The 25,915-nt window shown below is 33.1% G+C and overlaps 1 protein-coding gene across 1 annotated transcript; it reads left to right on the top strand.

Moving 5' to 3' along the window:
• Nucleotides 1-8,802: 8,802 nt before the first annotated feature.
• wbl (endoplasmic reticulum protein 29-like protein wbl) lies at nucleotides 8,803-17,139 on the top strand. Its single transcript, XM_076451144.1, has 4 exons — nucleotides 8,803-9,064; nucleotides 9,593-9,731; nucleotides 13,062-13,223; nucleotides 13,758-17,139. Exons 1-4 carry the CDS (start codon nucleotides 8,954-8,956, stop codon nucleotides 14,084-14,086), a joined length of 741 nt encoding a protein of 246 aa, XP_076307259.1. The 5' UTR covers nucleotides 8,803-8,953; the 3' UTR covers nucleotides 14,087-17,139.
• Nucleotides 17,140-25,915: the final 8,776 nt, after the last annotated feature.

Raw genomic sequence — 25,915 nt, forward strand, 5'->3', positions numbered from 1 at the left:
ATGATAGTGCAAACAGCATATTGTTTTATTTGTATTGAAAACCTATTTAATAAGAAACATACCCTACTGTTAATTAACTGAATAAATTAATGACGACCTAGAGATAGATAAAACGGAAAGAGGTGAGTGTGATGAAAATCAGTGTGCCAAGAGAAGGAAATACAAGCAAAGAGGGATTGGCGTCGTTTTTAGGGATTGGAGCCCTTCCTTTCAGAATCAAGCGATGAAATTTTAATTATCTCTGGAGCACTTTGAATTTCAAATGCGACTTTAGATTTCGCTAAAGAGTTACATAGTTTGAAATTCATTCCCTTCCTATCGACAACTTAGTTATATCAATCTCACTTTCATTCTCAAAATCAAACGATTAGTGCTAAGACTATTCGTGAAGCTATTCTAAGTAATAAATAAGAAATGATTAGAGCAAACAAGGCAACATTGTTATTAGATGCGCGATGTAATTTAATATTTTATAAATGCAGTAACGTATTCTGATACAGTTTGGTTTGTTTTGAATTTCGCGCAAAGCTGCACGAGAGCTATCTCTGCTAGCCGTCCCTAATTTAGCAGTGTAAGACTAGAGGAAAGGCAGCTAGTCATCATCACCCACAGCCAACTGAATAAGGGTACTGATTTGTCTAACTGTGATGTCCAAGTTCCACTATTTAGTCCGAAAACAGAAGCCTAAGAATTGGCGGTGGACGATGGTGTTAATTAACTGCTTTTTCTTTAGTATATCATTTCACAATTAGGAAAGGATAATGCACAGTGTTCGTTGAGTTTAGAGTTTGAGGTTACATTTAACGAATAAAGCAGTACAAAATAACACGATGTCATCAAGTGCATTTAAAAACAATTAAAACCTAAAGGTACTGATACACTGCAGTCGTTTAGAACAGAACGTTAATATCATACAAAAATTATACTACATATACTCAGCATAATTGCTGTTGTTAATTGTATATTAAAATCGAATATGCATTATGGTAATTTTGACTAAGAAACTTCTGGTGAAGACTCATTCCTTGACGCAAATAACATTGAAGCCTCTCCCTCTCTCACACACACACATGTATATCCCAGTAAATCATAAACTTTTAATAAAATGTACAAAGAAATAAGCCAGTATATGTTTACACACTATTTTGGGCTCCATTCGTATGGAATGACAATTTGGACACCAGTATTTTCGCATGGCCTAACACTTCATAAAATATTCAAATCTTACACTTATATTGCCTAATTGTATACAAAGTACGAAATCAGGCCCGCAGGGCAGATTTTCCAACTGGGGGATTAGTTTCTTTTATGTTTCTTTTGTTTTTAAATTTCGCACAAAGCTACTCGAGGACTATCTGTGCTAGCTGTCCCTAATTTAGCAGTGTGAGACTAGAGGGAAGGCAGCTAGTCATCACCACTCACTGCCAACTCTTTTACTAACAAATAGTGGGATTGACCGTACCATTATAACACTCCCACGGATGGGAGGGCGAGCATGTTTGGTGCGGCTGGAATTCGAATCCGCGACCCTTGGATTACGAGTCGCACGCCTTAACACGTTTGGCCATGCCGGGCCCAGGGGGATTAGTACCATGACACCTGCGAAAAAGTAATATCACATCTTTGTTATTAAGAATAAAAAAAACATAAACATAAATTTTTCATTGTAGCTAATGTTTTTACTTTTCTAAAGCAAATAACATAACACCAAATAAAATTCAAATAAGCAATAAGTACTTTTGATAAGCAAAAGCGGTCCAGCATGAACAGGGGTATAAGGCACTCGACTTGTAATCTGAGGGTGCAGGTTCAAATCTCTGTCACACTAAACATGCTCGACCTTTCAGCCGTGGGGGCGTTATAATGTGACGGTAAATCCCACTATTCGTTGGTAAAATAGTAGCCCAAGAGTTAGCGGTGGGTGGTGATGACTAGCTGCCTTCCCTCGAGTCTTACACTGAAAAATTAGGGATTGCTAGCGCAGATAGTCCTCGTGTAGCTTTGCATGAAATTCAAAACAAAACAAATATAAGCAAACGCATTGATCATCTCTTTTATTTTGTTCTCCATCACAGAATTTGTTATTTCCTGTTCAATATTCCAAGTGTTGACATAAGACGGTCTTTCTTATTCAATGGTAGAACGTAAGTTTTGATTCGACATAAAGCAGAGAATGATCTTTCAGCAAAACAGGATGTAACTGGGATGGTGCTGAATATTTGCGCCAACTGAAAATAAATTGGAAGCAGTTGAGAAATGCCATTCTTATTTATCCATTTAGACAAATTATATCCCGAAGACAAATGCCGTTTTTGTTTTTCTTGATCTAGAAGACCAATCACAATCTTTATCTCTAAAGATAACTGATTCCCATTTAGTCTATAAAAATCACAAAGTAATGATACATCATCTATAGTATCTTCTTTTTCTGATTGCATTGTGACAGAAAAGAGATTGCATAGAATATTTTGATAATTTTCATCAAACGAGATTGAATTTTCTCTTTAAAAGCTTGAGCAGAAGGAAAAAATGATAGCATCTCTCGTATGAGAGGTTGGACTATCAAAATCTGCTGCAACAGATTTAGATCTGCATTCAGCTTCTCAGGCACGTTCTGTCGTTATTCGGCGGCAAGAAATGGTCAGTTCCTTGAAACCGATATCTTGTTTATCCTAAATTATTTTTTTTCATCAGATTTGTAGCTTCGTCCCATAGCTTCGAAAATTTTTTGTTTGTCTCTATGATTGTAGTATCAGCATATTTTCTCGCCAAAGAGACACCCATTTTTTCTGATTGAAGGTAAGTTGACAAAGATGAAGTTTCACTTAACACTCCTACGAAAATTGGGGCCTAATAGGCCCCAGAGCAACTTGAAAGGATATTAATATTAGGCTAATAATTTTGTATTTAAATGAAATTGCCATTAACTTACCCTATCCTTTTATATTTTAAGGAGCAATAATATTTTGACTTTTCAGACATTTGCGAAATAATATTTAAAAAATTTTTTTAAAACATCCACTAAGGGTATTTTGGGTCCTATTAGGCCCCAGATCAAAAAACATAAAAATGACTTTATTTATTTCCTGAATAATTCTAGAACAGGCCTGGGCAACCGATAAAAGCAAATTATAGTAAAAATATATTAATTTTACAACTTCTTTTCAAAAGATGGATATTTAGGATAATAACTCTACTCCAACAATAATTTTAGACGGTCCTGATTATTGCCTAGTTTGCCCACGCCTGTTCTAGAACATTCTAGAAACTTTACAGAAGTATTTAGAATAATCTAGAATATTCTTGAAGCTTCTAGAATATTCTAGAAGAATCCACAAATCCTATATACATAGGAGCTGAAATCTTCAAACTGTGTCAAAAATGATATCTCTTGATGAAGCTGTACATTTACTGACAAAACCATCCGACGATGAAAGTGAACATGATAATGTCGAAGACTACTCTGAAAGTTGTGATGATGATCCTTCTGAAGCCGAAAATGATGAACAAATCGCGCCGTACCCTTCTGAAAGTAAAGAAAGTAATCAAGAAGATCTTACTACGATGCCAGTGAACGAACTTTTGTCCAAAGATAAGAATTTTAGTTATTCAACAACACCTTCAAGGATCAACAGGAGAACCGCAGCTCTCAATATATTCAATGGGAACCCAGGCATTACAAGGCAAGCTGCTCCAAGAGTCTCTACACCATTCGAAACATTCAAAATTTTCATTTCTGATAATATGATGGAACAGATCATTCACTCAACAAACACCGTCATGAAAGAACCAATTTTTGAAGAAGACCTCTGGAAATGGATCGCAGCTAATCTTTTCCTTGGAATAAACAAATCCAAAAATGCATCGATAGACGAAATGTTTTCAACCGAATTCGGTTTGCCATTTTTTGCGAAAACTGATTACACAAGACAAATTCAAAAAAAATGTGCTCAAAAATCAGATTTGACATCCACCCTCAAAGAAATAAAGAAATCAAAGATGCCGCCATCTCTGGAGTCTGGAATTTTTTCATTGAAAATTGCTAAAACAGTTACAACCCAAGCGAATACCTGACAGTGGATGAACAACTATGTAACTTCAAAGGAAGAGTTGGCTTCAGAACATACATTCCGACAAAGCCAGGCAAATACGGAATAAAGATTTGGTGCCTAACAGATGCAAAGACAAGTTACCTCCTCAACGCTCAAATTTATACTGGAAAGGTTGAAAATACGACAGAAACAAATCAAGGAGAAAGAATAGTCAGAGAACTGAGTCAGCCATTTCTTGGAAAAGGAAGAACAATAACGACAGATAATTTCTTCACAACAATGACACTTGCCAAGTACCTACGAACAAAAAGAACAGGACTTGTTGGAACCATACGGAAATCAAGAACCTTCCTGCCTCCTGAAATAAATGGAAAATCTAGAGAGTTATCACCAAAGTTTTTCTACCATGACGACATCACTCTTCTCAAGCACTCAGACAAACCAGGAAAATATGTGCTACTACTGAGTTCTCAGCATCAGTCTGGTGAAGTAGAAGAGAATGGAAAGCCCGAAATCGTCAATCTTTACAATGCAACAAAGGCAGGTGTCGACACTCTCGATCAACTGGTGAGATATTATACAACAAAGAGGCGATCAAAGCGCTGGTCAGTCTGCATATTCTATAACATTCTACATCTTGCTGCGTACAATGCTTTCGTTCTATACTCGACAAAACATCCAGAATTTCTTCGTCAACATAAATCAAGAGCCAGAAGAGAATTTATACGGCAATTGGTGCTTGAAATCAAAGAAATTTACTGCAAAGATAATGACAAAACAACCTCATGTGAACCGCCTGCAAAGAGGGCAAAAAGAGGACGATGCCATTTGTGCGGCAGATCAAAAGATAGACAGTCGAAAATTGTTTGCTCAAATTGTAAAAAAAAAATGTTTGTCAGAGCCATTCTAAAGTTGTTTGTAATGAATATTGCTAAATCACTGTGTTTCTATTGGAAAAATATATGGGGCCTGATAGGCCCCAAAATCACTTTAGTGGATGTAAATATTTTTTTCGTAGGAGTGTTAAAGTTTTTTTCCAAGAATAGGAGCGTGAGGATGAATTCAGAGATTGAAACTAACGAGCCTCTACCCGTGGTCAAATGGGTCTCACTCTGAGATTGAAATACAATTATTTTCTCTCCACGACGTTTTTGAATTTCCTGAAAAATTTGGTGACGCTTGAAACTTCTCTCGACAAAAAATAAATTGGCTGTATTGTTCTTAGAGTGTTTCTCAGTGATTAAGTTGTTTTTTTTGTTTCTTTTTGTTATTGGAAAGATGAAGCAAGTGACCAAAACAGTTGACATAAATTGATTTTAGAGCTACAGTTTTGATTAGACTTTGAAGCTCAGCATGTTTACCTTTGATGTCACTGGTGCTTTCGTATCCTTGGCCAACTATTAAAGAAAGATCGAGACTCTGTTGCACTAAAATGTCTGTAATCAATTCAAAAAGGGATTGAGGTTTTACTGATTTCTTCAAGAAGAAGCCTAAAAAGTTTTCTTTAATGGCACATCCTGAAACGTAGAGAAGGCACAGAGAAAGTTGCTTATCGCGTCTGACATCCACAATTTGATCTGCGATGAAGGAATAAAAACCACTGGATTTTACTTCATCGGTTATTAATTTTTTCACGTTCATCGCAAATAGGTCCAAAATGAAATTTTGAATATCTAAACTCAAACATTGTTTATATTAGCCAACAAGCTATGTGAACTTTTCCTTAAACCATGGAAAATCCTGACTCCTCAGGTGCAAAAGTTCAAAAAAATTCCCTTGATTTACATCAAAAGAATTACGTACATTAAGACGATTTTCATGGTCACCCCTAATAGCAATGTACTTTGCTTAGCAAGAAAAACGGGTGTTTCAGTCACTTTTGAAAGATAAAGTCTGTTCAATTGTACTCATTTTCCCTTTGTTTTTGGTTTGAACTAGTGCAGAGTTCTAACGAATTTTTGTTGCTTTGAACGGATTCATGCTGTCATTGAATTTTGATGACTTGTATTTTTAGCGTTTCTTTGCAATCTTTTTACTAGTCTTTATACTACTTAGCTTGAAATGATCGATGAATCCCATAAATAAACCGAGATAGGAATTCGGAAAGTTGTGGAGCAGCAAATTCAAAACTACTAACTTTTCTGCCGACTGTTCTTTCCGAATAGTTTCATTCTGATCATCTTCTGAATCATCATAGGACGAATCAGAATTTACTACGAAAGGTTTCACTTCTTGCAAAAGAGTTTTTTTTATGAAAATCGTATGCCTCTTTTGAAACAGTGTTTGCGACTTTTGTAAGAACTGGGTCAGTCAAAGTGATTTTTTGAGAGTTTGAAACAGTCTCTACTTCTCCTGACTGTTCATTAATTTTGATTTCCATCGCGAGTGATGATGTAGATGGAGCAGAACAAAAACTTTAATATCTTCTTTTACGATTCTGATACGATTTCAGAGAACTTTAAACTGCTACCGGGCGTCAACATATAATTGCGGCAGCTCTAAATATGTCTGTTTCTATAGTCATTGTCCATGATGTTTTCACATTCTAATCATTTGACTTAGTGATGATCATTTGTATGTCTTTTTCTCAGCATCTTTGTACTTATTATGAAAGAGACCTAGAACAGAAAAAGGTAAAACTGATCAGTCCAAAAATGGGGAAAAAAATCAATGAAATGAAAATGACTAGTGTAATCTTACAAAAAACTTATTCTATATATTTATTATTCAAATGACCTCACTGACCCTCCCATAACCAGACCAGGTTAAAATACGCAAAAAAATGCCAAAATTAATGTTTTAAATGTTATTAAATTGTTCATAAAATATATATACATTTTAGATAAAAATAAAAATGTAATAATACAATTAAGAAAAATTTATTTTAATTGTCTAATTAAAATACAAAGATTAAAAAAAAATATTTTTCCTCTAAAAACTTTATCACAAGATAAATATCAATTATAAAAAACAAAAATATGTATTCTGTTTTTATATTTTTTATATATTTATGTTATAAATATTAATTAGAAAAGCAGAAAAAAATGGTATAGAATTACATTGGTCATGTCTCCCGCTGGTACAGCGTTAAGTCTATAAATTTACAATTATAAAACAGGGTCTTGATTCCCCTCAGTGGACGCAACAGATAGTCCGATGTGGATTTGCTATATGAAAACGCACACACACACATGGTGAAGTAATTCTTGATGACGAGAAACCCACTTGAAATAAAAATGTGCATGTATCTCAGAACGGCTGGTATGGGTATTAATACTTTTATTGATAAGGAGAGAACAACGTTTCGGCATTCCTAGATCATCTTCAACCGTTCTGAGACATACACACACGCTTGATCCACTATTCATTTGTTTACTGACATGCTCGCGCTCGGACGATAAGGAAATAAATGAAGAAACAACAAAAGGCAAATCTTAATCTTGATATTCTTAAGATTATTTAAGGCCCGGCATGGCCAAACGTGTTAAGGCGTGCGACTCGTAATCAGAGGGTCGCGGGTTCGCATCCCCGTCGCGCCAAACATGCTCGCCCTTTCAGCCGTGGGGGCGTTATAATGCGACGGTGAATCCCACTATTCGTTGGTAAAAGAGTAGCCCAAGAGTTGGCTGTGGGTGGTGATGACTAGCTGCCTTCCCTCTAGTCTTACACTGCTCAATTAGGGACGGCTAGCACAGATAACCCTCGAGTAGCTTTGTGCGAAATTCATAAAAAAACAAACAAACGTAAGGTGATTTTTCTCTCTCTCTCTATCTAATCAATATTTCTTCCCTTTTCCTTTTATATCTTCTTTTCTCTTTTTCTTTAACCTCCCTCCGAGAACGTATGGTTTTCTCCGAAGGGGGGAATCAAATTACTCCCTGACCACTATGCCCTGTGGCCATGTACGAAATAGGTGTAGAAATTCTAGAGTATAAACACCAGCATTAAACATTCATGAGTATTTGCACTAACGCCTTCACAAAATTATTAAATGCTTGAAATCCATTGGTTTAGGGTTTGAGGAAATATTAAAATTTTGTATGTCAGATCTAGGTTGTTTTTTTATGCTATAAGCTGCTGATTATGCAGTTTAAAAAACTTTTTTCAGTGCTGTATATTAGCAGAGCTATTTCATGTAGTACTGTTATTCAAACAGTAACTTAAAACATAAATTAAAAACATGTTGAAGCTTTTTCATGATATGAGCAAATTATATTATGTTTGTCCATTTCATGTAGTTTTCTCATGCAGTCGCTTTTTAACTGTTCTTTGTGGCCCGGCATGGCCTTGCGCGTAAGGCGTGCGACTCGTAATCCGAGGGTCGCGGGTTCGCGCCCGCGTCGCGCTAAACATGCTCGCCCTCCCAGCCGTGGGGGTGTATAATGTTACGGTCAATCCCACTATTCGTTGGTAAAGAGTAGCCCAAGAGTTGGCGGTGGGTGGTGATGACTAGCTGCCTTCCCTCTAGTCTTACACTGCTAAATTAGGGACGGCTAGCACAGATAGCCCTCGAGTAGCTTTGTGCGAAATTTCCAAACAAACAAACTGTTCTTTGTAAAATATATTGAAAAGTTTTAAACATTAAATTAAATAGTCCATCAAAATTGTATTTTTGATTCACATTATAAATTGATGGAGCTTCGGTTTACTTAAAAAACAAAGATACAACAAACTTCACGCAGTAACCAATAAGAGTGCAAAACGTAACAATTTTCTGGTGCAGGGTTCTTTGAGTGTCCAATTAAGTGTATAAACGTCAGCAATTGACTGGTATCAAATGACCAACCATGGCTTGAAACGTTTTACGATATTGAGCAGGTTGGATAGAGCTTCAAGTTAGTTAGGATTGGAAAGGTGTTGTGTGGTGGAAGTTATATTTTTGCTAACATTAGTGTTTTGAAATGGCTTTGAAACTGAAAGTGTTTTTATTTGTTATTACTGTTATACAGGTCTTAACTTCTTCTACAGCATTAAAAGGTGCAGTATCTTTAGATTCTTGGACATTTGACAAGGTGAGAAAAGACAAATTAACGTAGTTAAATTTATTATTTAATATTCAATAAATAAATAAAAGTCCAAGATATTTCGGATACTACTGCTTCTGTACTACTAGTATTAATATTAATGAACTATTTATAGTCGCAGAGCTGTAACTGTGAATTTTTAGTATTCGTAACTAACTGCATAATTGAAAAGGATTTGATACGGCATGGCGAGTTATAACATATAGGGTATTTATTTATTTATTTTATATCTTTGAACATTCATTCAGCACTGCATGCATATTTAAGAAGAGAGGTGATTTTTTATATGTGTAATTACCCTTTCTTTATTTTTGTATGTCTGGTAACTACTTCCACTTCTAATATTTAATAGCGAGTATTTTATAATAATAATAATAGTTATTTATGATAATACTGTGTGCCCAAAAAAAAGTGGGAATGAAATTAACTTATTATGCTACTAAGCAATTAAATTTCAATACGTAGTGGCTGTGCAATATTCATAACGTATGTTATTGTAAATATTTTGTCTCGTAGGTCATTGCCAAATATAAGGCAACTTTAGTAAAATTTGATGTAACGTATCCTTATGGTGAAAAAGAAGATGAATTTGCCAAAGTAGTAGAAGCAGCTCGTTTCTCTTCTGACTTGCTCATTGCTGAAGTTGGAATTCAAGGTAATGATTTAACATTTTAGCTTTTATTGATAGTGTTTTAATACTGAAATTAATGTTGCAGCTCAATTGACAAGTAAGCAAGCACAGGCTTACTTTAAAAGAAAATTGTCATTATAAAACTATTGTAATAGGTCAGCATGGAAATTTAACAGCATTATATCATTTCTAGTAGTTGCTACAGGTCCACAGGTAACAATTAAATAATATCATTCATGAATAACATGTTACTGCTCTGCCATAGGTCATCAGTGGTATGTTTAGCCCTGTAACTCAAGAACACCTGGTCAGTTTAGACTGCTTAACAGGATTACATACTGAAGCAGAATTGTTACACCTGAAGTTTTTAGTATCATTCTGACCATACTTGCTACTAAGTTACAAATTTTAATATTTTATATTAGATTTTTGTCTTATAACTGAAATGTGCATTTAATTAATTAAATGTAATATTATAAATTACTGCAAGTAGAGAAATCCATATACCTTTAAGTTGTATTTAGTATATGACAAAATCCAAGCTTGTAGAACAGTAGCATCGTCTATGTTATCTGTTAAGTTTTTTATTTGTTTTAGTCTGCTATACTATATGAAGATGACCTTTCTGAAGTATGTTGAATGGCCCCACTTAAAATGGGGAAAACTAATAAAGAGAAGAAAAACAAACAACAATGGAAAGATAATTTAAGGGCAATTCAGAGATTAAAAGATATATTTTTAAATCTCCATGATGTAATAATTTGTAGACTTGTGTGGAGTATGTAAGGTAAGGTTGGATATTTATATCCTTTAATAACAGTGTTATGCAGTATGTACTGAGTCAATAGGTTTTGAGTTGAATAAAATAAGTTTGATATATATCAAAATCTTTATAGTCTTGTTTTGTAATGTATATGTTTATAATGCCTATTTAAATTTTGTATTAATTGTTCATAATGTGGTTTATACTGATCTACAAATTTTTTATTAAATAAATTTTTCAGTCTTTATTGGAGATTGTAGAAAAAGTGGCAAAATTATGTACATTTTAGTTTAAAAAAACTTTACAATATATATAAAAAAAAGTTTTCTGAGACTTGTTGAAAAACAAATCTCCAAGTGTTTTGAGCTCTTTTTATAATATATTAAATTATGATATTTTCTAGCTATCCTATTCAGTTTTATTATTGGTAAACATAACAGAATATTTTCTTTGGAATACTTGTGTTGGGAAATATGAAATTTTAATTTTAAAAAACATTTGTTTTATTGTAAACCTTTAATAAAAATATTAAAAAGTGATGTTTGAATTAAGATAGCTTGCTTCATTTATATTTATTTTTTTTATTGCTGAAGTACTTGGTCTGTATGGACAGATATGCTTAGCTATGACAGGTTAACTCAATAGGTTTGGTAAAGCTATGTTGTTAATGTATCTATGAACTGTTAATTTGTAAAATTTTGATACTTTTTCTTAACTGTGGGATATATTCAGATCTAAGTTTGTGAAAAGAAATCTGTTTAAGGACTGAAGACAAAGTTGTAAGACATGCCCAATCAACCCAGGGCAGGATTCATGAAAGTCAATAGACCTACCTTGAATAAGGACAGTAAGGAAAAAGACGTGGTTGGAAACAGAAGGGTTCTCCACTTAATTCGCCTACATGTAAATAAAAATTGCCACCTTGATACAATGGAACTGTTGAAGTTTATGTTCTAATCTGGTTGACATCAGAACACTAATTGCTTCCTACCATCCTGTATGTCTTTCTTTACAGGAAACATTTGTAAAACCTGCCGATGCAGACCCCTTTTGCAGTTTTCTTCATACAGAAATGACAGGTTGTGTGATGGAAGAGTGCATGGAGGGGGTGGCACTGTTGGTTGATCAGCATGTGCCCACCCTGTTTGTCACTCAACACACCCTTGGAAGCCATAGCCATCACTCTTACCTTAGGTCATACCATTACTGTTTGTTCTCTCTACATGTCTGGAAAGACCTATGATCAATCAGACCTTGATGCTCTCATTGAACAGTTGCCGTCTCCCTTTTTCATCCTGGGGGACTTTAATGGACATCATCCCCTCTGGGGAAGTGCTGATATTGGTAGGAGGGGTCGCTCTGTAGAGCGTATGCTCTCTAATCACAACCGTTCTCTTTTCAATATTGGTTCTTCTACTTATTTCCATGCACCTAGTCAGTTCTTTACTGCTATTTATCTCTCAATTTGCTCCCCTTCATTATTCTCCCATTTTTCATGGAGGGTTGACAATAATCCACGAGGCAGCGATTATTTTCCTATAATCGTGAGAGAAACTGGCCGTGGTCGATGCCACCCGACCCACGTGCCCAGCTGGAATCTGGATCATGCAAGCTGGCCCTCTTTCACTGCTCTTGCAGAACTTGATCCTGCCATCAGTAGACAACTGTGTGGCAGCAGTAACTGATTGTATTATACAAGTCATGTCAGTCATCGAACACGTATATTGAGTGGCCACTACAGACTGCCCTCAATTGTTTACTGAAATGGACCACCGAAAATGGCTTTACCTTCTCTCTCTCTAAAACTGTTTTCATGCACTTTTGCTGCCAACGGGGTATTCACCCTGATCCTGAACTCTGTATCGGTGAAGTTGTGCTGCCTGTGGTCCATGAGACAAAGTTCATGGAGCTCATCTTTGACTGTAAGCTGACATTTATACCACACATCAAGCAGCTACGGGTCAAATGTACAAGAGCACTGAGCATCCTCCATGTCCTCTCTTTTGCCACTTGGGGAGCGGATTGACGTTCTATGCTAAAGATACATGTCGCTCTTATTTGATTGAAACATGGCTATGGATCACTGGTCTATGGCTCTGCCACACCATTGGCCTTAAAGATGCTGGACCCTATTCATCATCAAGGACTTTGGCTCTGCATTTCCCCTGAATGATGTGTGTGTATATTTTCAAAAGATTTGTAAAGCAAAATGTGCAGCAGTAAGGACAAAATTGAAAAATACACTCAGAAGGTCTTTACTAATTAACCTGTAAAGATGCTATGGTATGTATATAGGTTAATGATGTTCCATGGAAACAAAATTCAAAAAGCTTAAAATAAGGAAAAAACTAATTTTCTATCACAAAATTTAGATACCAAACTTTAATTTGTTCAGCAAATATTAATTGCATAAACATGCACATTTTTACAAGTTCAGTTTGTATCTAATATTGCCCTTTACTGGTGAAGCCACTATTGTAAAATATTTTTGAAATGTGCAACTGTTTTCTTCACTTTTGTTAGAAAGTTAATTTTATTTGCATTTGTCAATATCAGTTATGTAGAAACTGTTGTTTTTTTTTTGTTGGCAGATTATGGGGATAAAGAAAATTCAGATATTGGGGAACGTTTCAGTGTTAAAAAGGATGATTTTCCTGTATTAAAACTTTTTGTGGAGAAGTTGCCAGATCCTATAACTTACACAGGAGATTTTAAAGCAGATGACATAAAGGCTTTTATTCGACAACATTCCAGTAAGTTTTGGTGGGGTTATTATTGTGACTATGCTTATAATCATATCAACATGAAGGGATTTTAAAATTACTAATAAAATTTAAAATGTTTTAATTACCATCATTACCAACAGAATATACTTTTCAGAACAATCTTTTAATTCAATTTGCATAACTTTTAAATAATTTAAGCATAAGTTTACTTATTGCTTTTTATTTGAGGCATTAATTATGAAAATGCCAACTTAATATTATATATTTATAAAACAAACTAAACAGCTGTGAAATAATTTGATTCAAATTGTGAAAATAAACTGGTAGTTGCAGCTCCCAGTATGCCTGAAGGAGAAAAGTCCATCTTGTAAAATTGCTCAGGTTACAGGGTTTTTATTTCATCTCTGTTATTCTTGAACCTACATGTTTCTTTAATATCGTGACTAGTCAAGTGAATGTTTTCATCCAAAAACGTATAACTAAAACAGTGTTCAAATTAAATAATGGGAGTATCACCTTGGACACAGAGACAGTAATCAGCAAGTTTTTTTTTTTTCTTAGATGTTCGATTGGTGCTTAATAAGTGTTTACCACAGTTTGATGAGCTAGCAGAAAGGTTTACATTAACAGAAGAAAAAGAAAAACGGGAAAAGATTCTCAAAGAAGCTACAGATTTAAAAGCAGCTTTAGATAAAGAAGATGAAAGAAAATATGGGGATGTGTATGTGAAAATGATGAAAAAAATTCTTGAAAGAGGAAATGGATTTGTTGCTAGTGAGGCTGAACGTGTGAAAAATATAAAAAATGGAAAGATTACTGATGCAAAAAAAGAAGAAATGCAAGGAAGACTTAATATTCTGGAGTCATTCAAAAAAAAGGATGAATTGTGACAGAATTTCAAAAGCAGTTAAGTAAATATAAATAAACAGTCATTCCATTCTGCACATTACTACCAGTGCACATCATTCAAGTATTAATATTAATGTGTTTTATTGTTTATGATTAATTTTACACACTGCTACTGCTAAGAAATTAGTAACAAACAGAATTTCTAGTGATTTAATTCTGTATAGTTTTGTAAATCAATACTTCTTCCAATAGGATTATTGTTGGCAACATCGTCTTTTCAAACAATTCAGTTTACACACCTGGCATTTCTCATAACTGGTTTGCTTGAGGACAGTATTGTATTATACTAACTGCTGCATAAATAAAACTCCTTTGTGTGTCACGAAGTTAAATGCAGCTCTTTTATAAAATATATAGCAGTTTTTAAAATCAATTGAAGATTAATAAGATAGCTGATGATTTGAGATTTTTTTTCTAACTTGGATATTTACTAAATCAAACTTCATGTTACCACTAGACGTCATGCTTTGAATTAAGGTTTTCTACTCCATTTAAGAAATTCAATGCTGCACTTTTTTTTTAACACATGAATAAACAGCATCACTTAAGGAAACCTAGTAAACTTAATTACAAAAGATCCATTCAAAGGTATATCTTTCACCCACTCTTTTTCGTTCATGTAGTCTTAAATTTGACCTTTAAATATAAAATAGTATAACTGCAGTAAACATTTAAACTCTATTTTCATGCTATTAAAAATAACTTTGGACTGATATATTTCTACATTTAAATACCTTGCAAACCAAAGCATTAAAATTTATTTTTAAATCTGATTTATACCTCTATTTTACTTGTCTTAAATTAAAATTAGGTTTAGAAAAAGAACAGTACTGACCAACAAATCTAGATTTGTTTCTTGTTAGAAGTCAAAATAAGTTAGTAGGCTTCAGGTTGTTTTATTTGTTTTTTTTTTTGGTTTTTTTTTTACAAATTCAGATAACTTTACACTTTTGAACTTCAGGGTCAAATGAGCAAGCAAATGTTTAACTTAAAGTATTTTTTATCTTCACTTTGTCTTATAAAGGAAGCATAAGTGAATGGTGAAATGAATAATTTCTAATTTAACTTAGTACTGCAATCTTGTTGTCAGTTATTGTAAATATCAGTTTTATTATGCTTATTAGCTCAGTTATTTGGTTAAGTAGTTTTTGTGTATGCAAGAAAAATTAACATATGTATTAGTTATTTATTAGCAGTTAATAATACCTTTTTGTTTAGTTTTATACCCATTTGTCAAAACTGTATCAGCGTGAAGTGGGTGATTCTTGGTATTGTGCAATATAAAACAAATTATTTCAACCTTGCAAAAAAAAACTCAATTTCCACTGCATGCTAAGTTCATTCAAAAACTATGCACTACATTGTCAATCCAAGAAACTGCTTCAATGTCTATACTGTAGAAACAAGCCAATAAGTGGACACTATATTCAATGAACACACTCCCATGTTTTTTTTAATATTCTACCTCAAACACAACCATATTAATAAATAGAAAATTAAAGCTTGTCTAATACAAGAACTTTATATTAAACCATCACCAAGGAACACTTACACCCATACTAGTTATTTCCTTAAATATCATATACCCCCTGTATTATTAGTCATCTCATATGTGATCACTTTTTATACCTCATCCATAATTGTTTCTTTAAAATATTTGTTATAATCGCTTTACTAATATTTAATGTCTCCAACATTCTTGAACAGAACAATATAAAATTATTTGAATGTATTTTATTAATATTGAATAAGTCATCTATTAATGAGTAATAGGTTTTTTAGAAATGATACACTAGTATATTCATCTTCACATGTACCACAATGGCCCCAACTGAGCTGCCATAAACATTCTTCCAATCAGCATGCATATGTTGAATAAGGGTCAATCATCATTCAGCACAGAGCTTGAAAGTATGTGTGTTGAGACTGTTGCATTGCACAGCCCATTCAGAACTTTTCTTATTAAATCTTACAAATATAGGCTATGCCATTTAACCTGATGCATAGGAGAGTCAGAAACCACATCAAAACCTCTTAACACTTATGCTAGTTTTAAACTTTACATCAAAAACTGGCTTTATAATTGAAATTTTATTATACAAGCTTTAAATTCTCAAACATCTGTCACAATATGTAGTGGCCCTAGTTTTTTCTCCTGCTTTACAATCACTTAAACACATTCTCTTAGTACTCACAAGCTAAATATAAATTTCAACTTTCTGCTTTACCAAGATGCCACTAATGGTTTAACCCACCTCACCTCTTACAAAATTTCTATGGTTGTAAAGTGTTCTAGTGGTTATAAACATAATATATAAAGAATATACTGTAAGGTACAGGGTGTTTTATTTTCTTTTAGTTTTAATGAATATACAGTAATTCACTGAAAAGCCTGAAATGTGTTAAATGAAGTTGCTGTACTAAGCACTAATAGAATGTCTTTTAAAACATTTTAACTTGTTTAGAAACCTAACTAAATTACAGTAGTTAAGATACAATATAGTTAAAAGTGACGTTTCTGGTTTTCTAAAAGTTAGGTTACAAAAACAATCTAGTTTTAGTCTTAGATTTCTTTTATTTGGATATCAGTAAAAGTAGCCCAAATAGTAGTGACAAAAAACATTTTGGACAGTGTATTTCATAATGTACACAAAACATTGTAAGAGCTTGATGTGATTGGCCCCGATTCCTTGCTATTTCACCCGAGTAACTCCTGATGGCAGTTAAACACATTTCAGATACAAATAAAACAAATTAAAGCATTGGGGAAAAGATAAAGAGGACTAAAGCTTTTCAGGTAAGTGTATGTTAAAGAATGTATTTGATTTGTTTTTCAGCTTTTGTTACAGATAATAGCACTCCTGTTATGTTCTAGAAATTATGTAAATGAAGTAATTTTAGCATTAAATACACCTTTCCTGGACAGACTGACTGGCTAAAAACACTAATTTCATACAAATTTTTAGAAAAAATACTTTAATGGATTTGTTTTGTGTACAAGTTTTTTAATAAAGCTTACGAAATTTTATGATAATATACTTGTAAATTCAGTTATAGTGTGTATAAATGTTTGTGGTGGTTATAAGGTTAGTCAAAATTATTGAGTGCACAGTTTAGTTTAAAAAATTATAAACTTAATAAATATCCAGTCCCTGGTATTAACATGAGTGATTTCACTTCTCTAAGCCATGTTGCAATGTAAACTTATTACATACAAGAATGTAATGGCATTGACCCTAGAAAGAACCACAGATGTCATACTAAAGAACTAGGTTGACGTGAAGAAATGCTGTAAATTTAAAATTACGACTTCATTACATCAAATTTATCTAACACATGAAAACAATTTAGTATCCAAGGGCTTTAAATTGTCACTGTTTCCCTTGTTCTTCTTATGAGCCACACTAGTGCATTTGAAACTTTTTAATGACAGTGTGTTAACACCTGTGATGTCTATGATGGTAAGAACCATACAACTTGTAAACTGTTTGTTTCATTCCACAGTCAAGATTACCTGTAATTGAGAATTTGTATTTTGCCATTATTTAGGACATGTTGAATGGTGTTCTCTTTGTACAAGCTAGACTAATTATCAGACATACTATGACTATGGTTCAAGAGAAATTATGTAGATATGGTAGTTCATCTTGAGACAATATCACATGCTGAAATAAACTTGATTCTGAACTAGAAACAGAGTATCACAACATCAGGATTGGAAACTAAGATTAGATACAAGCTCTCAAAAAAACAAGTGCAGAGCCAGTTATTAGTATAACAATCTCAATACTATTTTACCTTTTGGAAATCTACTACCATGTAGCCTTCTGTCAGTGTTAGTGACACCAAGAATTCTCTCAAACTGATGCTCTTGTACTGTGGTGAATAAAGGTGGATGTCTGACTGGTACATGGGTTTAAGAGATGATTAAAATAGCTCTTCGGTAACTTCAAGTTAAATGTTTCAGGGAACAGGAATAATACAATAAAAATAAAATTGAAGTTGTAACTAATCAAGATCTTGAGACACTGATGCTGAGTGCTGGCTCACTATATACACAGATCCACTAAATTCAAATCCCTTCATGTTGTGTTTATTAGAATATAACAGAAAAACTTGTGAAAATAATCACATTATTCATATCCTTTCCAGACTGTTTTTGAGTACAGCCACATTTCAAAAATCAAGACTGAAGAAAATGTATGAGTTTTGTAATAACGTCAAAATGCACTTATCAGTATATAGGACAACTCTCAGAGAACGTTATAACAATCACAAATCCTCTATTAACACCAAAAACGATAACTTTCGCTCAACAGTCCATTAACGATGTTACCTCTTGGGCTTTGAAACAGGATTCAAAACTAAAGCAGACAGCAAAATAAAAGAAGCACATTGGATTGCTGCACTAAACACTGTTCAACCTTTCAGAATTAATCTAGATCCAGGAAGTGGTGATCTGGGTTAGAAATATAACTATTCTTCACTTTTTCATGAAATATCAAAAGGTGAATTCTTTTTTCCTATTTTTAAATTGATTTTTATATCTTAATTACTCTCCAGCTGTTATATTTACTTTTTTTATACTTAAACAAATTTTATCCATTCCAAAGTTAAAATACCACCATCTTTTCATATAGATTATCACCATTGACTCTTATAACACTACACAGAGAAATAAACAATTCCCAGAAAGCCCAACAACCTCCATAACATTATTTGACTAAATCTTTATATAGAACTTGTACAATTATACTGGGCAGTCCCAGAGTGCCCCTAAAGAAGGAAGGTCCACCTTTCAAAAGGACTTGGGTTAAAAGGTTTGTTAGTTTTATGAAGAATTCTTGGAACTACAGGTTTTTAGCACATCATAAATATACTACCCTGTAAGGAACATGAACCCAATTAAGATAAGTTATATTTCCTAATGGAGGCATTTTAGGTGATTCAATGCTGAAGTACCCAGACAAACACTTAAGTCTTTATTCCATTACCACATCTCGTCAAAATCCATCATCAAAGCTAAAAATCAATGATGCCATAGCTAGGACCAGTTCTCTTTCCAAATCTGTCCGATTTCTTATAATTCACTTTGGTACCAATGACCTTAAACATTCCAGTATGACTGCTCCTCAGAAATTGAAAACAACATATCTTCAGCCTCAGACCACATATTAAACTGGCTAGTTCTAGGGTAATATATAAACATGTGAACAAATACACTTTCACTGGTTTCAACACACAAAACAACACAATTCAACATTTTAATGAATTAACCAAACAGTTATGCACTCTCAACTCCCAGCTTGCCTTCATTAACCACACAAACTTAATGCCACTCACTAATTTGCTTGCATGAGATGGACTTCACCTCAACTTGTCTGGTATTCTCACTTTGGCTTCAAACCTGTTACAACCAGGATAAGGCAGAATCGCACAAGACCGAGTAAAATTCCAGCTTAGATATAGCGAACATGCATTTCTTTAATTATACATAATTTTTGAGCAGAACATTATACTTTCTTGAAACGAGGGAAGTAAGATGTTTGTGAATGAAGTTATTACACTGTTTATGCTCTATTTATTAAAACACAAACACATATGGAAGTACACAAAATCTTAAATTTATTTGAAGTATCCAATTTCAATTGGTTTGTTAATGGGCTCTCTCATGTAATTAAAAGAGAATGCCAATTCTACACCCTTTTCCAGAAGTTCACTTCCCCCTTCATTTTTACATACAATTTGAGCGTTAATATAACTTAACATTTTAAATAAAGTAGGGATTTCTATTTCCTCACTATCTTTTGCATTTGGTTCATCTTCTGAATATCTCACACTTACAACCTTGCAATTCTATTATAGATTTTAAATTAATTATGTAAGTTTCAGTTAAAACATTCTTGTGAACGTTCATAGAACTTTACGTGTTCACAGGATCATCTGCATAAATCTCAGATTTTGGATTTCACTAGAATCGTTGTCACAAAAATAGTTCCCCACATCTCCACCATTAGCAAGAATATATCCACAGTTTAGAAATCAATTTATTATGCATTCATCTTTAACATTTGACTGAATGACTTAAACATACAATTGCATCTAACACGTCAATTTTCATGGTCATTTCGGATGTTCTCTTAAAGTCGTCCATGTAAATAACATGTTAAAGCATCAATTTTCTGCCTTTCAATTTTACACACTATAATTCCATTATCTGGTGGCTGTAGAACTGATGTTCAACATGGAGGAAGAAAGACTAAAACATTTGAAAGTTGAACATATCATTCTAAAATACTGAGTTTCTCATGAACTCTTCATTTGAAAGTTGAACTTCTGGGTGACAAGTTATCTAGGAAAAGTAAAATATTCCTATTTTCTTGTTCCATTCTTTTAATTTGTTCAAAAATTCCTCAAATATAGCACTTGTCCTCCATGCTTTATTATTTGCTTTCCATTTACAGGAAGTTGATTCTTCCTTAAATTTTTGAAACAGTGCAGATTTTCAATTTTACCTATTATGCTATGGTTTCTTTAGTTTTCCCATTTTTGCAACCAAAATTAGTCAATCATTCTTTCAAATAGTGACCTTAGGAACACTTTTCTCCTCTAATCTGCAACGTTTTATTGGGAAGAGCTCTGAAACACAAAGCTGTTTTGTCTGCATTTGCAATATTCTTGGGTTGTAATGACGAATAATTTCTCAACTTTTTGTGCCAGTTTTACACTGCATTTTTGTCAACATCATTTGCTTCCCTACAGGAAACATTAAATGTAATTCCTTGTCTTCGAAAACTTTCAGTAGCCATCTAAATGAAAAATCTCTGCAGTTTCCTTTGCTTTTTGTTGCAGAATTGGAAAAAATATAGGGAATTTCTTTGCTCTTGCTGCTGAAAACCATTCAAACGCAATGCAATTTAGCTCATGGTACTTAGTACCCTTTTCTTTTGACCAAATCAGTTTTGTTTCTTGTTAAATATTCTTCCATTATTTTATCCTTTGCCTTGATAATGTTGTAAATCTGTGTCTTTACACATCTGAAATGAGCAGTGGCTTCTCAAATGCTTTTTTTTCTTCACAAACCCTTTTAATGGCATAAAACTTTTCCTTGAGATTTAAAGTTTTCAATTTATTCTCCATTGGTCTGAAGTATAAAATATATTAAAAATAAAACTACTAGTACTTCTTTTTTTCTACTTTTACCAGCAGCCTATTAATAAAATTATAAATTTTAGGAACAAGGAATTTAATACCCTAATTTTTAAAGTAAGTTATTAAATGCCCTCAATTTTATAAATACATGCTTAAGTCTTATGTTTTATTTAAAAATAAATTCGAGTTATATTTATTCCAATGTAATCCTTTAATAAAATAAAAATAATTTGACTATCCAATATAATTTATCCAAAGCTTTATCAAATACCCTAACCCTAAATTCATTAAAAGATTACATGTATATTTAATACCTTTTATAAAAAACAGGGTATTAAGTTTTCCCTAAATTTTACAATTAGGGAAGATAGGAATGTTTTTTTCATGAAAATTATTTAAAGAGTAGAATTTTGCACTTAAGAGACAAATACATTTCTACAAATCATGAATTAATTTAACTGCAAAAATAATAATGGCAGAAAAAATAACTATATTTAAGCAGTACTTATTTTAACAAAATGTAAGAATTTATTATTAAGAACTTAATATTTTATCAAAAACCTTTTTTTTTCCTTACTCAGGTTCTAGTCCTACTTAGTTTTCTGTCAGCATTAAGCAGGTTCTGCCATACAGAGGGCCTGTTATAAGAGAAATTTTTAGATAATGCTGCAAAATTTTAACATTTCTGCCCAATGCATTTTCTGGATTAGACAGATTTTATTGGATTTTATTTCCTGCAGCATTCTCCTCTTTACTTTCTCTTCCAAGTAACCCCACTCATCTTCTATTCTTACTTCTAATAGTCCTTCTGCTCTTCCCTATCCAAATTCAACATCTATTTCTATCTTAGAAGCTACCAAATCTCATAATAACATTTTATCACTCAATCGTCACAATCAAAAACTGTCTTACTGTCTAACAGCAATCCTTCAAGTTCTGCTGAAGAACTAAACACAAATCACAACTAACAACATTCGGTTTTCTAACGTTTCTGTTGTTTACTTTGGTTTACGCATGGAACCTTCCATTCCCTTATCTCCAAAACCACACCAAAGCACTACCAGTATAACAAACCCCACATATTCTACACCAGTTTTCACCACTAGATCAATCGCTTGTAAAAATTACCTTTGTCAGAATACAACAGTCTTTCATCTGTTACCATAAACTTTCAGCAATACACTCAACACTCTGAAAGAGATAGTTACCTTCCTCCTCCTTCCCTTACACCAATATCTGCCAACATTTAGCATGAATCAAGTGACAAACCACTCAATTAAAGTTGAAAACAACTATTTTAGAAATTTTAAAAACTCACTGAGAAATACACAAAACATTACCAATATGCCAAGTCACTAGCACATAACAAAAAAACAAACATTCCAATCTCTCACATTAAAAGCACCCATAACAATAGGAGCACATAATAATAACTTCTGAAACAACTGGCAACAGATCCTTGAAAACACCTCCTTACAACTCATGAATATCACTAAAACATTCTGTCAAAACTCTGCCGACATTCTAGATATAGAAATTTCCCATTATTATCATTTATACAATCCTTTGGAGGAAAAGAAAGAACTGAAAAACTTCACAAATAAAACTAATACATTCCTTCTCAAAAGAACTAAAAAACAGCTTCTACCAACAACATAAAAAAACGCTTCTAACAGAATTCCTTCTTATCACAAAGAAATTACCACAACATTAAATAGTCTAGTAAAAAGCACAAAACTTCCTTTATCTCCAACTGAATAGACTAAAAAACAGTTAAAAACACTGTACTCTAATACGCATAAGTCTTTTCAAACTAACAAATGTGTTGATAATAACAGCAACCACAAAAAATGTACAAATAACAACGAATAATCACAAAATCTCTAATGTTGTTAATCTCTCAAACATAACCCTCTCTGAAGCAGAAATCATTCTCAACTTCTGCCCAAATTAGTATCTACATTAACGAGTCTGAACTTCTTTCTGAACTCCATGAATTCTCTTTACAACAAACTGCACCGAACTGAAGATCAACATACACCTAACTTTAAAGAAGTCTTTATGGACACCTTCATCAAACAGAAAACCACTTCAAGAAAGCTATACCAAAGTTGTAGAAAATGACATAATACAGAACTTAAATTCTTCCAAGCAATGTCCTAACAACATTAACTAAAATGGAAGAAATGCTTCAAACAATCTTAAATCGAATAACAATATCACAGTAAAGTCAGCAGAAAAGGGGAGAGTCACGGTTATCCTTGAGAAAAATGACAATATCATGGCAGCTAACAGGAAACTAGAGTACATTTATTTCTATAAAAAACTCTCACATGATCTTACAACTCAGATTATTAAAATCATAACTGATAAACTTAAAGACCTCTTAAAAGACAATAAAATCAACAATGAAACCTTTCAGTATTTTATACCCTGACAAGCTTCTCCAGGTAAATTTTATCTCTTTCCCAAAATACACAAACCAAACAATCCTGGTCAACCCATAATTTCTAATATAAACATGACTAACTGAAAAGCTGTCTGCTTTTGTTGACGAACACAGAGTATTCCCTGTACTCTCCCCCTCTTATATAAAGGATACTACCCACTTTCTCAACATCATAGTATTAGTATCTTCTAACAGACAGTCACCACCAAATAATCTTCTTTGCATGATGGATGTTTCTTCCCTTTACAACATCCCACACGATGGAGGACTAGAAACTCTTAAAAGTCTGCATTAAACCTCTCTAACCAATCTTGCCAGCCTAGTTCTAACTCTGAACACCTTTGAATTTAACTATGAGCAGTACATTCATTTTAATGTGCCCATTACAGTAGGGTACCAAAATGGCTCCCAATTATGCCAATATCTTTATGGTTCATATCGAAACCAGCTTTTACAATTCAGCCCTGTAAAAACTCATACACGGAAATGTTACATGGATGACAGTTTTAATTTGGACACCCAAACTTTAATCACTTAAAGAATTTATCACATTTGCAAACTCCTTTCACAAAACAATCATGTTTACTTGCAATTATTTGCCTACACAGATTAACTTCCTTGATGTAACAGTTTCTCTAAAAACAGCATTTTAAAAACAGACCTCTACAAAAAGCCTACAGACAGACCACAGTATCTTCACCCCTCTCTCACTAAACACAAGATTATCCAATCAAGCTCTTAGAATAAAGAAAATATGCTCAGATGAAACAAATTACATAAAACACACTAAGGATCTGAAACAAACTATGTTACAGAGAGGGTATAAAGAAATCAAGATTGACAAATAAACTGAGAAGCCTAACAACATTTGGCAGAAAAACATCCTAGAGTAATAGTAAACTTTCAAATAGAATTCCTCTTGTTATTACCTACCATTTTAGACTCAGAAATGTTTCATGAATTCTGAAAAAACATTTTCATCTATTACAGCTTGACAGTCATCTTAAACAGATATTTCCTGAAGTTCCCATTATTTCCTTCTGAAAAAACAGAACTCTAAAGGATATCCTTCTTCTCACAAAAATAAATTACACCCCACCCCAAAATAGATGTCATCCATGCAATAAAGCCTGTTGTCAAAACTGAAAATTCATATAAACCACCGATTCATTTTCCGACATGCACAGTCAACGAAAATTTAAAATATCTAAAGAAATTACTTGTAAAACAAAAAACATTTATCTTATAGTGTAAAAAATGCAATTATCGGTACATAGGACATTCACAAACAACTCTCAGAGAACATTTTAACAATCACAAATCCTCTATTAACACCGAAAAAGATCTCCCTGTCGCTTAACACTTCAACCAACATAATCATTGCATTAACAATGTTACTCTCATTGGCATTGAAACAGGATTCAAAACTAAAGCAGACAGCAAAATAAGAGAAGCACGTTGGATTGCCGCACTAAACACTGTTCAACCTTTCGGAATTAATCTAGATCCAGGAATTGGTGATCTGGGTTATAAATATAACTATTCTTCACCTTTTCATGAAATATCAAAGGTGAATTCTTTTTTTCTATTTTTAAACTGATTTTTATATCTTAATTACTCTCCAGGTGTTATATTTACTTTTTTTATACTTAAACATCCAAGCACAGTTCTTAAAAAAACAAATTTTATCCATTCCAAAGTTAAAATACCACCATCTTTTCATATACATTATCACCATTGGATACACAGCATTAAAAATGACTCTTATAACACTACACAGAGAAATAAACAATTCCCAGAAAGTCCAACAACCTCTACGATATTACTAGACTAAATCTTTATATAGAATATATAAAACTTGTTCAATTGTACTTAGCATTCCCAGATTGCCCCTGAAGAAGAAGGGTCCACCTTTCGAAAGCACTCGGGTTATAAGGGTTTCTATTTCAGTTTTATCGAAAATTCTTGGAACTACATGTTTTTAGCACATCATGAAAATGCTTAGTGTGATACCAGAAGGGAATTTTACTGTGACAGTAATAATTTCTAAATAACACAGTTCAGGTTATCCAATGAAAAAATATGAATTTGGACCTCTGGATGGTACTATAATATTTCTTAGCCCTTCATACAGTTCCATTACCATCATCAGAATGCTCACCCCCCATGATGACTGAAAAAAAAAAAAAAAATCTTAGTTACAGATGAT

This window comes from Tachypleus tridentatus, chromosome 1 (assembly GCF_004210375.1).
Source record: "Tachypleus tridentatus isolate NWPU-2018 chromosome 1, ASM421037v1, whole genome shotgun sequence".
Taxonomy (NCBI): Eukaryota; Metazoa; Arthropoda; class Merostomata; order Xiphosura; family Limulidae; genus Tachypleus; species Tachypleus tridentatus.

Coding starts and splice junctions, on each gene's coding strand:
- wbl (XM_076451144.1), top strand. CDS start 8,954: ATGGCTTTGAAACTGAAAGTGTTTTTATTTGTTATTACTGTTATACAG. Junction 9,732..13,061: donor TGCTGAAGTTGGAATTCAAG/GTAATGATTTAA, acceptor TTTTGTTGGCAG/ATTATGGGGATAAAGAAAAT. Junction 13,224..13,757: donor TTTTATTCGACAACATTCCA/GTAAGTTTTGGT, acceptor TTTTTTTCTTAG/ATGTTCGATTGGTGCTTAAT.